Below are 22,102 nucleotides of genomic sequence, written 5' to 3' on the forward strand. Positions count from 1 at the left end.
TTCTGTTTCTTTCCGACTGGTTTTTTCGCGCCGGGACACTCATGAGTAGCCGTGCGCGCTATAAATGTTTATAACCTAACACATTAAAAACTCTCTAATTTCTATGGGAAAGGGTGATTCAGCACCTAGGAAGGCCCTGTCAAAGAACTATAAGGAATACAATCTCATCCTATTACAGGGGAGTTCCGTGACTGGCATACTGACAGATTCCTTCTTAGAAGTAAAACTGCAATATAGGTTAGAACCTGTCATCGATGACATACAGCCTAAAAGTTCAGGGGTGTGGAATTTAATAAAATATCTACTTGTCCATGGGGCAGGTTCCTTCATAAATCTACTTGTCCTGTAACAAAATCCACTTGTCCCTTTTGTGCCATGTAATGCGGTGACAAATTATGGCAGCAATCTCACTATATAAGAGCTCTGAAATAGCCTCTCTGATTATGTCAGGGCACCGTCCATAGTAGTGTTTGAATACTTGCAATCCCCTTATGTTGCAACATTTCCGCAGATCTACATACTGGGGCTGACGGTAATGGCAAGCAAGAGTTCCACAGTTGGAATGCCCTTTTGAGTCTGTGCAAAATTACATACTTTACGGGTTTTCAACAACTCTTCGCTAATCTGGGGGGAAACCGAAAGCTGTGATCATGCAAAAACAAGTGACGCACTGACAAAACAAAAGCCAACATTTTCAGACCTACTGGCTTTACCAATGCTTGTTTATTTGTATGTTTTCCCTAATTTTATTAAAACTGGTTACACTGATTTTCCATTATGCATATTTTTGGGAAATACTAGCGTACATCAACACATTTGACTAAGTGATGCTGCAAACAAATGGTACCTACTTTTTTCAGTAGTTTAGTGAAATGTTATTGCATTTTTTTTGTGAACATTTTATTTTGAAAGCAAAAGAATAATCAATCTTGCTTTCAAGCTTCTGGAAATATTTGCATCTAATCAGAGCATTATACATACCCTTATATTTCTAAACATTGAAAACGTGTGTAGACATTTTTACACACTAACCACTGTCAGTAGTGCAGTCTGAGCTTACAACATTTACCAAGAGCACTCACCCTAATAATAAAGCCTTTGCATTAATGAACCATAAATACAAGTTTGAATAGCATGAACACATGGACACAAATATTATCTTAACTGCAGGCAATGCCTTTTTCCTGATCCATAATTTGGTCCTGTAAACTGGCAGCCAAAGGGTGTGTACTGTAGGGGGTTGGACCTACTTGTCCCAAGGACAAAATACACATGAAAACTAGTTGCCCTTGACCCCAAGCAATATGTCCCGGGAGTCGGGCTATAGGAATTCCACATCCCTGAAGTTATATCTGCAGTTTAGGCACGGTACACTTCCCCCTACGTGCTTTTACAAATAATTGGGGGGGGCACTTCACCCAAGGGTTGCCTGATATGTACTAACATACCGGAGACGGACCAACATGTTTGATTCTTTTACCCGGCATACAAGAAAGCGAGACACCGATGGTTACTGCAGTTGTTCAGAAAACTCTAACATCTCACTGCGCTCAGGCTTTCAGGATATTGAAATACGATACTAGTATGCCTATAGCGTATTCAGTTTCCCGCAATTAAATCACCCTACTCCTTCATTGTGATTGGTTGCCTCATAAATCTGATTTTATTATATCTTGTGTACTTTTAAATATTTATTATACTTTTAAACTTTTTAGAAAATTTCGAATAACATTTTAATGTACATGCTTTTCACTGATGGAGATCTTGAATGCCTTGGATTGTGTTGCACTTGTTTTTTAACTGTGAATTTATGGCCTTGTCAGGCCGAAATAAAGAATTTCTTGACTTTGACTTCAATGGGAGAACGGTCCAGTCAGAAAGAAGCTGCAAACAGGGACTGGGGGACCAGTTCAAGGGAACCCACAGCTCGACCTTTGAGATCCTCAGGCAAACAGGGACACCCTTAGTCTACTTCTCCTTGGCTGTGGGGCTTGGGTGCAGTGGTGTCTTTTGGCATTGGATTCCGGTGCAGGAGTCAATCAGGTTACTTGTAAAGCATGCCTATTCACCCGCAAGGCGCTGGAGAGAGTAGGGGAGAAGCTGATCCACCGTAGGTACTGTGGTTCAGTCGAAGAGCCAGGTCTTAAGGTCTTTCCTGAATTGAGACAGTGATGGTGATTGCCGGAGGGGGAGAGGCAGGGTATTCAAGGTCTTTGCTGCAAGGTAGGAGAACGATTTTCCGGCCGTCGTCTTGCGGATATGAGGGATGGTAGCCAGGGCCAGTTGAGCAGAGGTCTCTGGTGGGTGGGTGAAATGCGAGGCGGCGGTTAAGTTACGCAGGTCCTGCGTCTTGTAGAGCTTTGTAAGCGTGTGTGAGGAGCTTGAAAGTCATTCTTTTGTTGACTGGGAGCAAGTAGAGATCTCTCAAATGGCTGGTGATGTGGCGGGAGATGTTGCGTACGAGTCTGACTCCAACGTTCTGAATGTTCTGCAGTTTCTTGAGGAGTTTCTGGGTGTTTCCGCCATAGAGTGCGTTGCAGTAATAGATTCTGCTGCTGATGATGAGCATGTGGGTGACCGCCTTTCTGGACTCGGTGGGATCCACTTGAAGATCTTTTGGAGCAGAAATAGCATGTGGAAGCAGGATGATGAGATGGAATTGATCTAGCGGTTGCGGTAGCGAGTGAGGATTCTCACAGTTGGAGGGGGAAGCCCCAGGCGGCGACTGGAAGTCTAGTTTGGGCAATCCCAAGCCTGTGCTTGGCTCTCGTAAGTTTGGGGACCCCCTTGGCAAAGTCACCTCCTTTGGACTCTGGCGCGCGTGTGCATAGGTGCTTTGAGGCATCTGGTGGCGGCAGTCGCAGACTCCTCCTTTGTCTTTGGTTTCTGCAGAAAGGAACAAACAGAACAGCGGGGCCACTCATGAAGTGGATTTCACTGCTCCTGAAGTCCCTTGACGTGCAGGTCGTTCTTCCTCGGGGTTTTGTATCCTAACTGGACACAACAGGCCTTGGCTTCTGCAAGGGGTCTGGTATCCCCGGTGTTGGTATTATGCTACTCCATCAGTCTTGGCATCCCCTCACTTTGAGAGAGAACGGATTTGACCTGTGGGAGCACTGCTACCTATTGCTGGGCTGCTGCTGCATTGGTAGCCCCAGGCAGATCGGTGTACCGGCTCTTTGATGCCTGTGGCTGCAGGGGAGTTTCTTTGGCAACTAGCGAATCACTGGCAGAACTCCAGGTTTCTCGAGGTCTGCCCAGCAGCTGGATGAATCAGTTGCTACACAAGGGTCTTGTGCAGCAGGCAGGGTTTGCACCAAGTCACTCGTGCTCCTTGGTTCTCGGGTCAGCAGTCTTCTTCCACTCCTTTTGCGTTCAACAAAAACGAAAGATCTGGTATCAGAGGGGCCACTAGCTACTCCATTTAGGGGAATTAAGGGTAGTGAGGGGTAGTAACCAATGGGCTACTTACCCCTGGGGTCACTGTATCCCCTGGATGATCACCGCACACAATATGGTGAAATTTCTTAAGCTGTGTTCACGTCAGACTTAGTCACCCTAGAGGTGTTCCCAGCCTGGTAGTGCAACACACCTCCTGCATAGCTAATTTTACCACCTGTCCTGGTGTCAGATGGCTTGGTCAGCGGGGTTCGGCATCCTCTCCCAAGTGAGAAGCCATACTTCCATACCAAAAGGTGGTGGGCTCTTTGAAGCCCCCTGCTTTGGAATGCAAATTTTACGAGCCTTCCTGGAGGAGGAGGGGAGGACACATCTCTGCTGAGCAGGCATTGTTCTTGACCTACTGAGAGCGAAGGCTTTCACCCCTGGGGGTCAGAAACTAGTCTGTGGCAGCAGGCTGGAATGAACAAGTAAGCTACCACACTAGAGGGCTGGTAGGTTTCAGGGGGTACCTCTAAGGTACCCTCTGGGTGCATGCTTTAATAAATGTATGGGTTTATTAATACCAAGTATTCGATACCAAACGCCATATGTTTGAGTGAAGCCATTAAGTTGCTGGGATACATGTTTTGACCATTGGCCAGTACATACCTTAAGATGGCTTCCCTGCTCACTGGCAAGATCTAGCAATAGAACTAAACATCACAAAAGCTCAGGCCCCTACAATATGTCACAAATATTGGTCTTCTTTTTGACAATATTGCAGCTTGCTTGGAGTCACCTTATGCCCATTTTGAGCTAAATGATTTAGTAAAGCGATTGTATCGTGTATTTGATGCTACAAGTAAGTCATCAATGTATTGCACGAGAACTGAATTGCCAGGCATCTGCAGCGTCTAAAGATTCATTTTTTTAAAGATCTGATTAAAGATTGATGGATTCTCTGTATACCCATGTGAAACTATCTCTAAACCCAAACAAGAACAACAAATGACTATCCTCATGCAACGGAATAGAGAAGAAAGCATATCGGAGATCCACAACAGTAAACCATCCTGGAGTGCAAGGAATCTGGAAAACTTGTTGCTGGACTCGGTACCACAAGACCACAGAGAACAACTATGTTGTTAATCTTTCAGAGATACTGTAGATTTTGGTATTTCCCATTGGGTTTCTGCAAACACATAATGGGAGATTTGCAAGGGTTTCCAGGAATCTTTTTTTAAATTTCCAGTCTTTTGCAGGTTTTCAATCACTGGTGTTATTGCTGTTGCTGTCTCTGGTGTTAAAAGGTGGTATTCTTGGGGAAAATTGTGTTCGGCTTAACTCTATTTCGGACCGGTCCTAAACCTTTGATTAGTCAGATCACTTTTCCTGAAAACTCACATTCTTCTGGGTGTACTGTCTCTCAAATCGGGAGGTAAATCTTCTACTGTTCCCACTGGATACAATCCTACAGCTGGCCATGTCGGGTCATTTTAAATGAAACATCTTCATCATGCATTTGGAATTAAACTCCATTTGGTGTGCAGTAAATAGTGCAATTTAACTTGCACAAAAAAATCCCTTCCTAACTGATTTACAGGACTTTAATCACATTTTACAAATTGGCGATCTTCCTAAAATGAACCCATTTTTACAGGCACTGTCTCTGAAACGGGATTAGATGTTTGTTCATTTGGAACTCATACAACCTGGATCCTCTTTCCGTAGAGGGGCTAGGTCTGGTATTTCCATTGTTCTAACAGTGGATCTGGTAGCTACGGTGTCAATAGTTTGGAATCGAGCAGGTTGGAATCTCCCATTTCATTTCCTTGTATGCACTGCTTCTGTGCTTTTAAGGAGTTGCCTGGCTCCTAGTCGGGCACCATATTAGGAAGGGTTCTCACTGTAGGTTTAATGTTTCATGTGTTTGATTTCTCCCCTTAGTGTTGCCTCCTTTGTTTTTACCAGTATCTATCCCTCACAGGGGAGCCTGGTGAGTGGATTGCCGGGTAGCTAGAACTTGGTTAGTTTATTTTTTGACCCACCAGTTTTATGACTCATTGCAAAGCGGGGGATGTTGGCCACTCCACGTTCGTCTGGAGGGACATTTAATGCGTCAGGAAGTGCATCCGCGCAGCTCTGTCGAGCAGGTTTGGATCGCCCATTTAATTTCCTTGTATGCACTACTTATGCTCTTTTAAGGAGTTGCCTGGTGAGAGGATTGTGGGGTAGCTGGACCCTGATCAGTTTTTGACCCACTTGCTTTTACGATCATGCTGCAAAGCGTGGTCTCTTGGCTATGCCTCATCTAGAGGGACATTTAACGTGGCAGGAAGCGCGCCTGAGCCAAAATGCGTGCCGAAGGCAATCGCATCTGCACCTGGACCGCGCCAAGCACCAGGCCGCCTGTTGGTATTGGACCCAAACGCCTTTCTAGAATTAGATACACGGGGCTAATGCGTTGTGCCTACAATAATAAATGTAAGGCATTAGGTTGTGCTTGCCTGGACCGCCATACTCTCTCATGTTATTACTATGTCCTGTCGGGAATGTGAGGCCCTAATAAGAAATGGTGAGTTTCAGTGTAAGAGTGGTTGGAAGAAAACTATCTCAACTAACTTTATTAAGACATAGACTAGCTCAAGGGCTAAAATTGTGTGCGCTTTTGTAAATGCTAGACCTTTCTTTGACCATCATGTTGAATTTTCAGCCCTTGTGGATAGTCATCAGCTAGATATAGTATGGGTTACCGAAACCTGGGCGGATGAAGCCTGACCCAGACCTGGTGGCAACCATTTCCCCCCCACCAATTACATCATACACCTGGTGGACAGACTTCAGAATCGTGGCAGTGGATTAGCTATGGCACATATGGATACTATGGCAGCTACCACCGAACTTGCTAGCCTTCCAGTTGCGAGGCACTGAAGTTTAATATTGAATTAAGTTAATATCAGTCCTTTAAGGAAGTGCTCATTTATCGTCCTTCAGGTCCCAGGAGTACTTTTGTACAGACAATAGGCGTCCTTTTGGAAGAGGGTCCATGTGCCAAGGACTTTACTGTTCTAGGTGACCTCAACTTCTATTTAGAAGAATACTCTAATAAGGACGCAATGGCCCTCACAGAGACCCTTGGTGGTTTTGCTCTGTCCCAATTAGTTCTTGACCCCACTCATGGAGCAAGCCATACATGTGATGGGGTGTTCACAAATAATCCTCAGGTGATAGTAAAAGCCTCTTTGCCTTTAAGCTGGACCGATCGTCTTGCTGTCATGTTTGATATCACGTTACAGAACAGAGGCCCCCCCTGACAAGCCTCTTCCTTGCCTGAGATAAGCTACAAGCAGGCCCTTTAAATTAAATCTTAATTGACTTGCAGCTAGATCAGGTAGAAAACCTAGAGCATGTCTCCTTGAACTATTCAGAGTGGCTAAATTCAGCAATTTCCATCACTGCCCTGATTAGAAGCTTCCACTTGCGGAGAGGTAATCAGTCTGCTCCATAGTTTTTCTGAGAATCTTAGAATGCAGAAGCAAGCTTGTAGGAGACGAGTGGAAATGGAGGAAAGAATACAATAAAGAGGAGAAAGAGAACTACAAAATATGTATGAATAATTACAAAGATCTTCTGTCGAAAGAAAAGGCTTTCTATTTTAGAATGAAAATTGAAGCGGCAAAAACTCTTCTAAAGAACTTTTCCAGGTAGTAGCTAAACTGTCCTCTGTTGCAGCAACAACCTTACCAATTCAAGTCAGGCTTTTTGCAGTTTGCTTGCTAGCTTCTTACTTGACAGTGTTCTACAGAACTTTAATATTTTTGATCAAAGCCATGTTGGTAGACAGGAGTGAACTGATAATTTAGTTTTAAGCCAGGGACAGAAAACTTTTGCAGAATTTTCTACAATTTCTGTCAATCAAGTGATAACCCAAATTCAAGCTACTATGTCAGGCTCTGTCCCCCTGCTGATACCAAACTAGCTGTGGAAATTGTGGCTGCATATCTCACAAGCATCTTGAATTCCGTGTTTGAATCGGAGTATTTTCCTACACAATAAAAGGAAGCCTCTCATAAATAGGCCTAACTTGAATCCATCAAATCCAAACCGATACCGTCCCATTTCTCACCTTCCTCTACCAGCAAAGATTGTAGAAAATCTTGAACCTGCAGCTTGCTCTGTCTATATAGAACAATCCGCTGCTAGACACTACTCAGGGTTCATAATCAGTCATAGTACCCAAACATCCCTAATCAAGACAACAGAAGAGGTCCGATCAATCCTTGTTGGTGGTGAATGCGCAGCCCTGGTCCTTCTCTGTTTACCCGCAGCTTTTGATACTGTCGATCATAAGATGTTTGTTGACCGTCTATGGTCTGTCGATATCGAGAGGACTCCTCTTGCTCTTTTATAATCCTTTTTTTTCAAAAAGAAAATGAGTCCTAGCCCTAGATCAATTTTTGTATGACCCTTTTTCAATTCCTTGTAGGGTCACACAGGGATTCTTACTCCGACCTACCCTAATCAATGTTTGTGAGGCCTCTGGCAGCCCTGATCATATCTTTTGGCTTCGATCTTCCCTCCAATGCAGATGATACCCAAATAGTTGTATCCTTGTCCGCAGGCGAGAAATTTCATGATTGCATTTCAGCTATTGGGTCTTGGATGAACAGGAATTGTTTAAAACTCAACTCTGGAAAAATAGAGGCTATTCTATTTGCAAACCACACTTCCATTTGGTCTCCTTCATGGTAGCCAAAGGAACCTTCTCCAGTTAGTAAGGTCAGGAATCTGGAAGTTAAAATGGACAATAAGCTTGTGTTTGGTCAGCAGGTGAATGCAGTCATATCTTTAATCCATGGAGGCGGGTAGTAGTGGTTTCGTTTTCGCACCTCGTTACAAACACATATTTTCTGTGAGTCCAGCATAAATGACGGTAGTAATAACTAATAAGATGGTGCTATATGGTTATCAACGCCCTACTACCCCAGGTGTTGTTTACAAATTGGGTCAAGGACCCAACTGTATATAATGTTTACACAAAAAAAAACCAAAGCACTCTTATAGTGTCATTCAATAGTATAAAATCCAAACAGTAGGGATTGAGTTTAGATAGAGGTTCACTTTATTAACAGATGCAGCAATCTTGTATTCTTCTGTACATTCCACTCTGACAAATATTTTCTTCAGCAAACAGCTGACACGTGTTTTGTCACTGTGACTTTTTCAAGGCTTCAAAAATAAAATAATTTAATGGTTCATATAGCCAGATCTGGATGTCATCTAGAACGTAGCCTCCCACATGATATACAGTTGTATCCAGTACCACTATGTCAATAAATCTCTAGAACAGGCGTCCAAATGAGATAGAATGAAGGAATGGAGTTTATTATAAGTTCCTATTGTGGCCGTATCTTACTTGCAGACTAGCGAAGTTCAATTACTGCAACGGCCTGTACTTAAATATGCAACACCATCTGAACAGGTTGCAAGCTCTGCAGAATGCCACCACCTGACTTAGCAGGCATTCCCTAGTGTAAATCTGTTTTGCAAGGCATCACCAAGCTACACTGTCTTCTTATCAGGCAGCGGATTAGATCTAAAGCCCTCTGTCTTGCCTACAAGGCTCTTCACAGGGTAGGTCCTGACCACCTGAAGCAGCGTTTCAAATGGTATGGCCCTGCGCTCCTTGGGATCCATGAAACTTGTGGTCCCCTGGTTCAAATAGACCAATTTGGGTGGAAGAAGTTTTGTGACAAATACTGCAAAAGAATGGAACCAACTACCTTTTCATATCAGTAACACCTAACTTGTTGACTATTAGGAAGGAATTGAAAATCTGGCAGTTTTTCAGAAAATGATCAATCTGAGCCCACTTTATAGAGCTAGCGCCAAGACATCTCCAGGTATATGTTGTGCTTTAAAAGTACTTTTAACATAACAATAAAAAATGGCACCTGGTGGCCATTAACTTCTCCTTCTACAAATGGTCCACTTTGGTCTACCTGTTAGACTGCGCCAAGTACGCAGTCTTCTCCTCCTCCAGACAGTCATTGAGAATTGCCAAAGTCAAAACTCTTGTTTTCCAACATGGGGAACTTTTGGAATAGGTTTTGGTTTTGAAATGTATTTTCTCTCGATACTTGATTCATATAGAGTCTGGGATTTCCCATGTTCTTTGGGGCCATTGGAGCTTGCGGTACCTGCATCATAGGAACTTGTGATTGTACTAGTTTTTGCATTCATTGTGTATTCACCTGAAATGGAGCATTCTGTATCTGCATTTGGGTTACTCCCTGCACTTGCCCATCACCACTCACTCTTATTTGAATTCTGTACACTCCTCTTCCAATGCCCAATCTTGTTACAAAAATGACTAGGAGTTTACCTCTTCAATGTTGTGATATTTATTCCAGAATTCGAATCAATCAGAATACCTCTACCCTGTGAGACACCAACTCATCTGTGAGCAACCTGACCTCCAGCTTGAAAACCACTTCAATGCATTCCGCTAACTCTTCCACCAAATGACTGATTCTGGAAACCTTTCTGAGCTAGCTTTGCCTGTGCAAGCTTAAACTTCTCCTTACGTCTTTTTGCTTAATCTCTTACTCATCACTACAGTATTTTGTATACTCAGGATCTTGTCAAAAGGTTTTGTCTGCCAACAAATCACATTTTGCTGTATGTGCATACTAATTTCTGGTCGCAACCAAGGAATAAACTCCACTCCCCATATTGCTTTTCTCAGAGTTTTCTTGTCCACTGTGTTGTTTAAACACCTGTAATAACCATTCATAGTAAGCATTCGCTGATTCTGTTCCTTCTTGAGTAGGTCTTTTGATTTTCGGCCAATCGGTACCTCTTGCTGGAACTTTCCTTTCAAAAAGGTAATCGCCTCATCATACTTGGTCATTACCACAGTTGAGGGTGCACGAGTACGTGCATCTCTGGGAGGTTTAGAACGTGGCCACTGCAGATCAGCTCACGAATGACTCGGTACTACAATGTCAAAGTACTCAAATCTGCCCACGAAACCTTTTGAAATTTTAACAAATCTGTAAACTTGTTCATATCGCTGTGCATGATTTTCTCAATTTTGGAAAATTGTTCGACAATGTCACGAGATTACCTCTAATCCACAGTACATGAACATATCCTTCACTCGGTATCTCACTTTTGGAAAATTGTTAGTCGGTGTTGCAAGATCCTCTATTCTACAGTGCATAAACGTATCCTTCACCTGATATCATACTCGTAGGAAAGGTCAATGCTTCATCTGCTGGTGGTGGCTTACTATTCGCTTCTACTGCATCGGGTATTTCCTCTTCTTTTCCTTTTTCTTGGGTCACTTCCTCTCTAGTGGGTCCAAATGACTCTACTTTCAGATGCATTTTACCAATTCCACAATGTGTAAACTCATCCCTGAAGATCACATTTTCACAATAGTTCATCTAATTGAGCCCTAAAGCTTCTTTGTAATGCACTTTGAAAGATCCACTATACTTCCGTGCTAATTCAGTTAACTTGTCATATGCAGCAGCTGCACGCCTCATGATTTCCATGCTCAAATATATTAATTAATTTTCCTGATAATGATTCAAATGTGAAATCTATAAAAGTCCTCTAATAATATCTTGTAATTCTGTCTTCAATACGAGACGTCCTATGGTCTTTCTCCTTCTTGACTAGTAAAGGATCTCTCTGCATCTCGTCGTTTCGTTGTAGTTTCTTCGAACCACAGGGGAAAAATTCCATTATCAAATGGTCCTGCCTCACTTTGTGTAACTGGAGTCGTAAAGACAATTCTCCTCCCTTCCCTCAATGATTGAATATTTTGCTGTGGCTTCCAGGCAGCAATTTGTGAATTCTGCGACGTCTGTATGAATTCTGTCGCAGCTACTCCTCCTACAGCACCTTGAACTACGGCATCCTGATGCAACTTGTGACACTAGGGCTATCACAATTAAAGCAGTAACACCTGGAGTTATAGCAGTAGGAGCCGCTTCAACACGTACTATTGGAAGTGCTGGAAATGGTCTCTCAACCTGAATTGCATTAGGATTGACACCGGCTGTAGCCACTGTAGCACTAGAAAAATATCACTATCAGAATTTGTTGAAGAGGCCACATATGGTGGTGGACGCAAAGCCAATAACGCATCCAGAATATCATACCCTGAATCCCTATCGGTGTCTGTTTTCGTCGCAGCTTCTCCACCATTATTTCCCTATTTCTGGTTCTTTTTAGTCTTTTCTGTGGCTATGACTGGGTACGTTCTAGCTCCCTCGATTATACATTTTCTCTACCTTTGCTCTTCATCACATTGAACGTCTGTGTAATTTCGTACAGCTTTGTCCTATTCTGGAATTTATCTTTTTCTTTAGCATGTGCTGCTCTTTCCCAAGCATTTAATGATTCATATTGTGTGAGTCCAGGAGGTGGTTTTATCTTGTATAATTTCTCACTTTGATAATCCTTAAATGAAATGTGGTCATGTAAATGAACCCTCATTTTCTGTAATCTTGCACCATTAACGAAGCCACAAACATGTATGAGCCATACATTTGTTGTCATATAATGAGCTGGTGTACCTTCCAGTGGCATCTTTTCACCTTCTCGAACTTGGGACTCTTACATCACCGCTCATCAAATCTCTCTGGGTTTTAAAATATTTTATTTTTGCAATAATTCGAAAGTAACTGTGATTGATTAAAAATGTCAGTGTTTTGGTGCTGTTTCTTTTCGGTATACATCATTTCCTTTCTCCAATCCTACCACAACTTCTCTTCCACAAAACTATCACAGTTTAACACTTGATGACTCGTCAACTAATCTCCGTGTGGCTTTTAACATCAACTACCAATCCCGGCACAGCAATTCACTCCAACCGACCAATCTCTAACAGATGAAATTGCCGTTTGGGCTGCATAAGACAAAAGATTCATATGTAATCTAAAACAACACTGGGGTCCCTTCATTTTGAGCGATTGCTTCAAAGCAGGGATCAGAGTCCACGGATAATCCCAAACACCTATGATATCCTTAAATAATACATTTGGGTCAGCAAGAAATATTTCCCATTGACCCGAGGAAGAAAATTGACAAAAACCTTGTCTGAGGAACAGTGAGAGGCTATATTTGCATGAAATAACAATAGAGCTAGGTGCTTTTCCTAAAAATATTTTTAATTACTACCACAAAATTATTAATTGCATAAAAACAGTTGTGAAAAGCCTAGCAGATGCTGGAGATGGCAGTTTATTTGTTGTCTTTTGGTACAGGTTGCAGTGAAAGGTGTCTATAGCATTGATTTTTAGAGGACCACAGAGATGGTCTCTTTTGGGTGCCTTTACTGGAGAGTTTGCGTGTAAGAAAAATGGGGTGGCATTGTTGTTTCCGGCAGTTAATCGGTTAATTGTTTCATATGTGAAAAGGATCTAGTACCAAATTTAGGGATGTGGTTGCACTGTATTTGGCAGTTGTTAGCCTCACTCTTGTTTAGTTCATATTGCTTAGGACCCCTCTGTGGAAAACCTCCCTGTTATTCATTTACCCACCAAATTGTATATGTGGTACATGGCTCTGGTGGAGAACTAGTAGTGTGAATATTGTATTTATTTTCAACTGGTTATTTACGCGACTGTGCCACAGCAGTAGGTAACAGTTTGTTTGCCACTGCTTTTATGTATTAGGAGGAAGAGCTCTCTTCTTGTGTTGGCCACCAAGTTCCCCTGTTGGACATGGTCTCTGCAGGAAGACGCTGATGGGGGAATTTAAAGGCTGCACTTTCACGGCTCTCAGTAAGTGTCAGCGCGGCGCCTGTGTTGCTTTGTGCTCCGCAGAGAGCACAACTTTGACAAAGAGGGAGCAACAAAGCGCTTAGGGGATAGCCACAAATTGTTTTGTGTACATATATTTGTGTGGTGAAAGGGTTTGGTATGAGGGGAGGGTGGTCTGTGGCAGGGCACCAGGTGATATTTTTCAGTTTGGGCAAGAGGGTAAGAGTAAAAGCAGAAGGTGTGGTTGCGGATGCCAGGTATTATTATTTTTTAAATCGTTAGAGGATGATTAGCTAATGCTGTTGGGTTTGCAGAATGCTAGGCACCCCTTTACAAACACATCTGGGTGGCGGAGGGTAGGGATGACCAGAAGTTGTTTGGGATGAGTAGCACAATATATTTAATTATAATTACAATATATTTAATTCGACCCGGGGCGAAAGCAGAGGAGACAATCTTTTGTATAGCTCCCTCATGACTCTTCTACTACTGTGCAGCTGATGACCTCACGGGGAAATGTAATAGATGTCTTGCATAACAGAAAATTGAAGATGAGTAACTGAATAACATGGATGTTTTTCCACTTCTAGGTTCTGATTGTCTATTTGATGTTATGCAGAAACCCTTGGTGAAACCTATCCATGTTATTCACTGCTGCACATCTTTAATTGTATCTTATTTTTGATTTTTAATCTCTTCTAGAAATAATTGTTTATGATGCAGTGGCCCTTTTGTTAAAATACTTGGGCAAAAACATAAACGTCACTATTGTTTCAAACTGCAGAATTAGACTTCAAGACAATATATTGATCATTCTGCAGTTGTTTTTTTAGTATCGTGTTTGCGCAGAGCAGACATAACCAAAGGCAATTAATGCCCTAATCCGGAGGTAATCTGCATTTGAAACCCCGTAGTTCTAGGTTACCTATGTTGAATGACATTTTTTTTCTTTCATGCCAGAGTTTCTTTGGTGCGCATGTGCACATTGCACGCATTTAAAAAAAAAAAGCACAATTTTTTTAGTTTTGTTTTAAAAACCTCTGGCCATGCCATGATCCTGGTACTAACGGTAATCAATAATAGCTGTATGTCTATGCTCGAAAGGGAGCAGCCACATTTCTCTGCTTCCTCTTGTTGTGGCAATAGCCTCCAAATATTTTAACTGTATTCATTGTATTCCAATTTTAGCGTTGGAATATTTGAGGAAAAACTATTGCCAAATACCATGACTAGCTAGAGTAGCATTTGGATATCTGAGGTATTTTTAGGCCCCACCTTCCCTTATGAGAGCAAGCATAGAAATGTGGCTTTCATCAATCACTGTGCTTCTCTGCTTTCCATGGAAGGCCTACAAATACTGTGAAGCAAAGAAATATGCCCTCTGTCGATTAGGAGCACCACCCCTCTTTTCATGCTCTATCTCTATACATAGTCCTAAGAAGTGCCCCAGATTCCATTAGCTTAGCATGCTATAAGTGAGGTTGATCTTTTAGCGTCTGGATCCCTTATTGGGTAGGAATGTATTAAAAATAAATAAATGATTAAAATGTCACGGTGGCTGATCCAGTTACATCACCTCTCATTCTTCCAGCCAGGATTAGCCACCTGGTTTCCCCGATACCTGAAAGCTTCCTATCTCCTATGCGCCCTTCATAAAAGGAATTCAAAGATAAGGTCACTTCCTACTGGAACCTGATCAGTCCAGAAATGGCCCAGAGTCCCATTAGCTGTCCCTACACCTTCTGCATGTAGCACTTGCTAATGATACATTGTGTGCCTCTCATGGCACCCAGCGCTGCTCATTCTCATACTTACACCCAGACCACAGAAACATGCTAACCACACTTGCGTATCACACAGTGACTGCTACAAATTCATCCATATCAGTTTAATAACTGTTTGCCCACAAGCAACAAAGCGCACCCTGTACCGCACAACTTCAACCTCATCGGCAGTCTGAGAACAAAGAAAACAAGAGACCACCTCAGCCTCACTACACCCTCAACCTCATGAGCATGGTCACCACGTGCGCAACAGCATGGCATAGCCTAAAAAGATAGAAAGAATGTATTTCGGTGTCTCCCTTTATGCACAGGGAAACTCACAGTTGGAAACGTTATATTCGTTCATATCGTTGCATGTGTGCCAAAACCTACCCTTCTTGGAGATATTAATTAGAAGAGTGTCCTGTAGTAGAAGATGAGAAACACAGCATAGTTGTGTGAGACAAACACTTAATTCATGTAGTCATCAGATGGCCAATTACTAAACTGACTCTGTACCCTTCACGTTTGCTGTGAGGTTGCTCAGCGATTTGATTGCCCTTTCTAGTAATTCTTATTTTTTATACTATTATGACTTCATCTAGTAATCAGTCGACTGCCTGGATTTGTAAATTTCTCACTACTGTCCAGGTATTGTAACACTAAGAATCTTCAATGAATCTATCTTTGCCCCCATCACCCTGTGAATTCTTAGTCTAGGATCCCAAAATTCCAATGCGATACGGGGTAAACTGAATAGTTTTCAGCCAACTAAAGTTCAGGGGGCATGAAAGCACTAATGCGCAAAACAAACATTTCACCTCTAGGCTTGTTTTTGAATAATGCAATTTTGGGATAGCTATGCACTAAATGTAGAACGATGTTCTGTCTACCACTGGCACTTGTTTCCATGTGATGTGCCTGTTGAGGAAAGCCCTTTCTTTCCTTCCTCCCTCTTTTGGCAAGGAAAACCTTGGTTTAGGCACTTGTTATCAGCAGGTTGGATTATGGCAAAACATTACTAGCCTCTGCAAATAAGGCTTTATTGTCCAAATTACAAGTCGTTCAAAACACACCCGCCAGTCTCATTTGCAACCTTCCATATGGTTCCGCCTCCATAACTCTTCTGAGACCCTTACATTGGTTGCCTGTAAGGAAAATAATCTTTTAGATTTGCTGTCTGTCACAACTCGTTAATAGGGGAAGGCCACAGCTATTCAAAGCTGAAGCTCCAACATTATTGCCCATTCAGACTTCAGAGATCCAGTAATAAAGCTTTGCTCACTGTCCCACATGTCAGAAGGTCATTGAGATGGTGGCAGGTTTTCTAGTATTTGGCCCCCTTTTATTGGAATAAGTTACCTCATGTGTGGAGAAGTGTGGCTCAATGATTAGAGCGGCAGACCCTGATGCAGAGGTCTAGTCCGGGACTAGGGTTCAATTCCCTGCCTCGGCGGGTCTTGGGCTCAAAAATTCCACGGACCTGATAATTCTCGCCTCGGTGCCTATTCCAATCATGGAGTCCCACTCTGCAACTCTGGGCAATAGCTTGCTTAATCTCCACAACGGCCCCCACAACGCTAAGGATGCCTGGCCTCCACCTTGGGGGTGACCAGGAGTGGACGCCTCACAGGGAAAGCCAGGATGGGTTCCACAGTGGTATTCGTACAAGCGCCTTGAGACCCTTGCGGGTGAGTAGTGCGCTATACAAGTATCAAATTTATATTTATTTACATTTACCTCATCACAACCTTCATATGTACAGACCATCTAAAATTCAGAAAAATGCTGAAGACAGTGTTGTACTAACTCAGTGTTTCTTTCTATGCTTGCAATCTGTCCTAGCATAGAGCTACCACTCCCAGGTGATTCCTGCACTATATCAAATTAGGATAGCATTGACATGTGTAGGCAGGTGTGTAACATGCTCTTTGTTATGATGAGCATGTAAAGGGCCCAGGACTCACGAGAGACAAAGCCTGTAGTATCATGTTGCCCATCCTCTCTCAATAATGGTAATATGTACTGTATTATCTGCATTTATGATGTTGTCGTCTTTCATGGGTATTTGTTTTAAAAAAAGGTATTTAACCAAACGAGATGCAGGGTGCTCTGTAAGGCAGTAATGTTTTCACATGTTTTTCTCATACATGTTTGACTGTACTGAGATACTACCTTGGAATTTGAATTATGTTGTCTACTCATAAATATGTGAATGACTTAAGTAGACTTTTTGGTAGCCGAGACTGAGAATGTGAAATCGTTTACATGGGATGTTAAAATTTCCATGAAGTCAGACCTGCAAAGTAATATAGTAGTGGAAAGTGTGTTGATGTTTAGTCTGCTTTTATAACACTTTATAGTGGTTTATGCATACTTTGTTATGGATGTTTTAGAACATTTATAGAAAAGTATCTACTTTTTAAATTGGAAATGTGACAAAGGCTACGGTTGACAAATAAAATGACTCCTTTATGAAAACTGGATCAAAGCAAGGGTGTTTATGCAGTCTGCATTAATGGTTTGGCAACTAGAACAAACTATCTGATGGGTATGAGCAACAGTGAATGTGCAAATTGGTCAGGTTGTTAGTCGAGATGGACAAAGTTGTGATGTGGCAGAGAAGGGGTTTTAAGAGTCCTTGCATGAATTTTGGCTTTCAAAAATCTTAATCGTGATCTGCATCAATGCTTTCTTCCTTTGCCAGGTAAGCATCCTTTTCCAAGTCAGCACACCAGCTTGAAGATGCATGTCAAGTCCATAATCATTGATGGATTCAAGTCATATGCTCAGAGAACGGAGATCAATGGCTTTGACCCCCTCTTCAATGCCATCACTGGCCTGAATGGAAGTGGCAAGTCCAACATCCTTGACTCCATCTGTTTCCTTCTGGGTATCTCCAACTTGACCCAGGTACGTGAAATCTTTCATCTGCGGTTTGGTTGAAGTGGCGTCCTGCATTTGTGAGGACATTTCTGAGTGATTTTTTTTTTATTGCTAATAGAAATAATAGTGGGAGGTACATAAGCTTCAATATGCCAGCATCTAATAGCAGCATACATTTGTTTGCTGTTTCTCCCAGAATTATTCAAGAATCCTATGCTAAAACATGACTCCAATGAATAGATATGACTAGGCAAATTAGTTTTCAATTGAATTTGGCCATTCGTGTCTTCTGTTGAAGTAAAACACAGTTTTTGTATAATAACAGTTATGTATTCATCTTCGTTTACATTTTTATTATATGATAGATTAGGTATATTTTGTTAGTTAATCAAGTGAGTTGCTCATTGGGGTTTAGGAGGTGTTTTGCTTTGTGCAGATTGGTCTGTCAACTGTTTCCAGACTTAGCTGGTTTCAGTTTGTATGTTTTATTTATTTTTAAAATAATTTTTATTGAATTATTAAAACAGTACCTTAGTTACAAATAGCATAAGGAAGAAAAGTAACATGGTAACAAGAGAAATATAACAGGAAAATATACCACCGTATGCATGGGACTGAAAGGAACATTTAGGTACCTATTAAATAAATAATAATTGAGTATATTTTCTGAATATTAGAAAAGAGGAAGAAAGAGGATAGAGAGAAGGGAAAAGGGAAGAAAGGAGGGAGGGAAATGGGAAGAGGGAATAGAGAGAAGAAATATAATTACTAATTAGTGTAAGGATGGGTGTGTAGATAAAAAGGTAGTAAATGGTAACCAGAATAAGTCGGATTTAATTTTTTGAGGTATTGAAGAAGAAGAACAAACAGTAGAGATTCTATGTTCCACACAGAAAGTTCCACCAAGTTACTATAAACATTTTTGAGTGCTCTTTCCAACAAGAATAACTTTAAATGCCATAGCAATAAAGAGATCCAGCAAATTCAACTTCAACAAAGTAATATGAAGATCATTTGACATGGAACCAAGAAATACATTTTGAATAGATAATGGAATACAAAAATGAAAAATCTTAGATCATTTGAACCATACAGATTCCCAAAATGTTAAATTAGGGCAATAGTACAGTAAGTAATGTACCATTAGAATATAAACAAGACCAACAAAGAGGAGAGTAAAAAGGGTTAATTTTATGTAGAGAAACACATGTTAAATAAGCTCTGTTATATATGTATATAAAAAAACGTGCTTGTGTGATACTAGCAGCTTTAGAGGTGGTAAAAACTTTGTGCCATAGCTTATCCCATTCTTTGATTGAAAGAGCTATCAAGAGATCAAGTTCCCAAGCTAATTCAATCGATGTTTTTGGTCTTTCTGAGTTAGAAGAGGAAATAAGTTTATATATAAGAGAGGCTTTCCTATTCAAATCAGGAGAAATGTTATACAAAAGGGTCAAGGGGGAAAATGGAGTGACATTAGGTGGAAAATTGTTATTTGAAATAAATGCCTGGAGTGCCCGTGATATTTGAGAATGTTTGGGTAGACAGGAGGAAGGTAAATCATAACATTCTTGTAAAGTATTAAAAGGAATAACAGAATTATGAGAAAGAAGTTGATGGACATAAATGATGATCTTCTCTTTCCAATGTTTGAAATAGAAAGATTTAGGTCTAAATTTAATAAATTGTTATACCAAATAGAGGAGGCAAGGAAAGCTTGATGAAAATAGGAACCATTAGGAAACAGTGAATGTAACCGGTGTTGTGAGTGTTTTTAAAATGGGGGTACTTCGCTATAAATGCACAATTTGGACATAAAACAGGTGTCGAAAAAAGAGAATTAATTTAGTAGAGCATGTTCAAAAGTGATCTAGGTGGGCATTGGTTCATCGTGATATTGTTTGTTTAATGCATAAGCTTGTCTGAGTAAAAAAGCGGTGTGGCAACATTTTAAAATTAGGAAATCGTATACCCCCTTAGTTTTTTGGTTTGATTAATTTAGATAATGCAATACGAGCAGGTTTGTTCCAGAGACATTTAAAACAAAGGGAATTGAGTTGATTAAAGTAATAATTAGGAATGTTAAAAGGTAACCGAGTAAAAATAAGTTGAGTGGTGCAATCCTCATTTTGATAGTGTCTAGTCTACCCTACCAAGATAAGTGAAGAGGAGACCAGGTGGAAAAAGAATTTAGAATTTTCGTTTTTAATATGCTAAAATTATGGGATAGAGTTTGAGGAATGGTAGGAGAAAACCAAACACCTAGGTACTTAATTTTAGAGGGTCACCATTTGAAATTAGTGTTAGAAAACATGAATTGATAACATGAGGGATTTGGAGGTAAAATCTCAGTTTTTTCGTACAAATCAATTTCTTGTAAGAAGGGAGGTAGAGCAACGTTTCCATTCCCCTGGTCTCTTTATACACTCATTTATCAAGAGATCTTTAACCAATTGCGTTGGTTGATTAAGCTGTTCAATATCAAGTTGGCCCAAAAATTTAAAAATAGTATTATATGACAAAACCAACAAAAAATTTGTCTGAACAAGACTTGCCATCTCTCTAGGAGTTATCCAGCCTCCATTTTTAAAAAAATCAGCTACTTTACTAAATCCTACTCTGGCCCAATTGTCCACTATATCCGATCTACCTTTAATACCCATCAGTGGAAAAATACTGGACAGTGGAGTTGTTGCATTAACTAGTGGGAGTGAATATCTATTAAACATAACAGTACGTTTTTTAAGAAACCATAAGAGAATCTTATAGCGAACTAATTTGGGGGATTTAAAAATCTGCGGGGGAGGGGGTAGCTCATTTTCGAAACAAATTAGATCGAAGAAACAATTAATAAACAAATTTTGACCTAGAGTTTGATTCCTAAATCTCGACAGATACTGTATAAAATAGGCATTATAATAATCTCTAATATTTGGCAGAGAAAGTCCTCCTTGATCTAAATCAGCATAGAGAGTATTGATTGCTATACGAGGAGGCTTCTTTGCCCATACGAATGCAGAGAACATAGATTCAATCTTGGAAAAATAAGTTCCTGATAAAAAACAAGGAATAGTAGAAAACAAAAAATTAAATAATGGAAGAATGGACATTTTTATCAGGGCAACCCGACCCAGGATTGAAAGTGGCAGGGAGTTCCAGCGTGTAAACATTAAGCGGATTTTAGAAAGAAGGGGATCGAAGTTAAGCATATATAAGTCCGTAACTGACTGTGAGAAATAGACCCCGAGATATCTTTTGGGTTTAGTATTAATGCAACACTTTAGATCGGGATGTATTTCTGGATCTCTGTTCCCACAAATCAAAATCTCTGTTTTCTTTTTGTTTATCCGGTAACCCCCTAAGGCTTCGAATTCTTCGAAGATCTGAAGCATCTTAACTTGTGAATGAAGCTCAGGTTTAATTAATAACATAATATCATCCGCATAAAGTTTGATCTTACTTATTGAAGGAATAGGGGGAGAGATATTAACACAGTTCCTTATTGCAGCCGCAAGGGGCTCTATAAAGAACGCAAACAAAACTGGGGATAAGGGACATCCCTGTCTCGTACCTCTCTTAACGAAAACAGTACCGACCATTACCGTATTTATAATATTTGCTTTGGCCATAGTATACAGATTTCGAATTAAATTTACAATTTTATGGGGAATACCAAAGTGCCTTAAAATAATAAAAAGTGTCTCCCAAACCACCAAATCAAACGCTTTTTCTGCATCTAATAACAAAATCAATGCTGGGATCCCTCGTGTCTCAAAATAATCTAAGGCATCAACTAAATAATGTGTGTTTGTAAACAGTTGCCTTCCTGGAATAAAACCGTTCTGATCCGGGTGGATCAATTCTGTTGAGATTTGATTCATGCGCATTGATATTAATTTAGTAACGATTTTATAATCTGTGTTTAGTAAGGTAATTGGTCGGTACGAGTTTGGGTCTTTAGCATCCTTCCCCTTCTTCAGAAAACTCACCACCGTTCCTTCTCTAAAAGAGTCCGGGATCGGGCCTCCTTCCAACATCGAATTTAATAATAACAAAAAAATATTTGAAAGTGCAAAAAAACATTTTAAAAAATTCCGCTGGAAATCCATCGGGGCCAGAAGCCTTCCCATTTGGTAGGTTTTTGACCACCAATTCTACCTCTTCCACTGAGAAAGGGCATAACAATGCTTCCTGATCGGTTTGAGAAAGGCAGGGCAATGCACAATTTTCTAAAAAATCCGATAGTTTTATTTGATCAATACTATGTTGCTGACTATAGATTTTATTATAGTG

At 40.8% G+C, this 22,102-nt stretch overlaps 1 protein-coding gene across 2 annotated transcripts in view; it reads left to right on the forward strand.

The window, feature by feature from the left end:
* SMC2 (structural maintenance of chromosomes 2) overlaps positions 1-22,102 on the forward strand; it is a 482,587-nt gene that overhangs the window by 60,436 nt on the left and 400,049 nt on the right. For both annotated transcript variants that reach the window (XM_085641249.1, XM_085641248.1), the window contains exon 2: positions 17,631-17,836. In XM_085641249.1, the coding sequence (XP_085497375.1) occupies positions 17,669-17,836 (168 nt within the window). In that variant the 5' untranslated portion in view covers positions 17,631-17,668. The remainder of the gene's footprint in view (positions 1-17,630; positions 17,837-22,102) is intronic.

The sequence above is a fragment of the Triturus cristatus genome, chromosome 2_2 (assembly GCF_964204655.1).
Source record: "Triturus cristatus chromosome 2_2, aTriCri1.1, whole genome shotgun sequence".
In the NCBI taxonomy this organism is placed as follows: domain Eukaryota; kingdom Metazoa; phylum Chordata; class Amphibia; order Caudata; family Salamandridae; genus Triturus; species Triturus cristatus.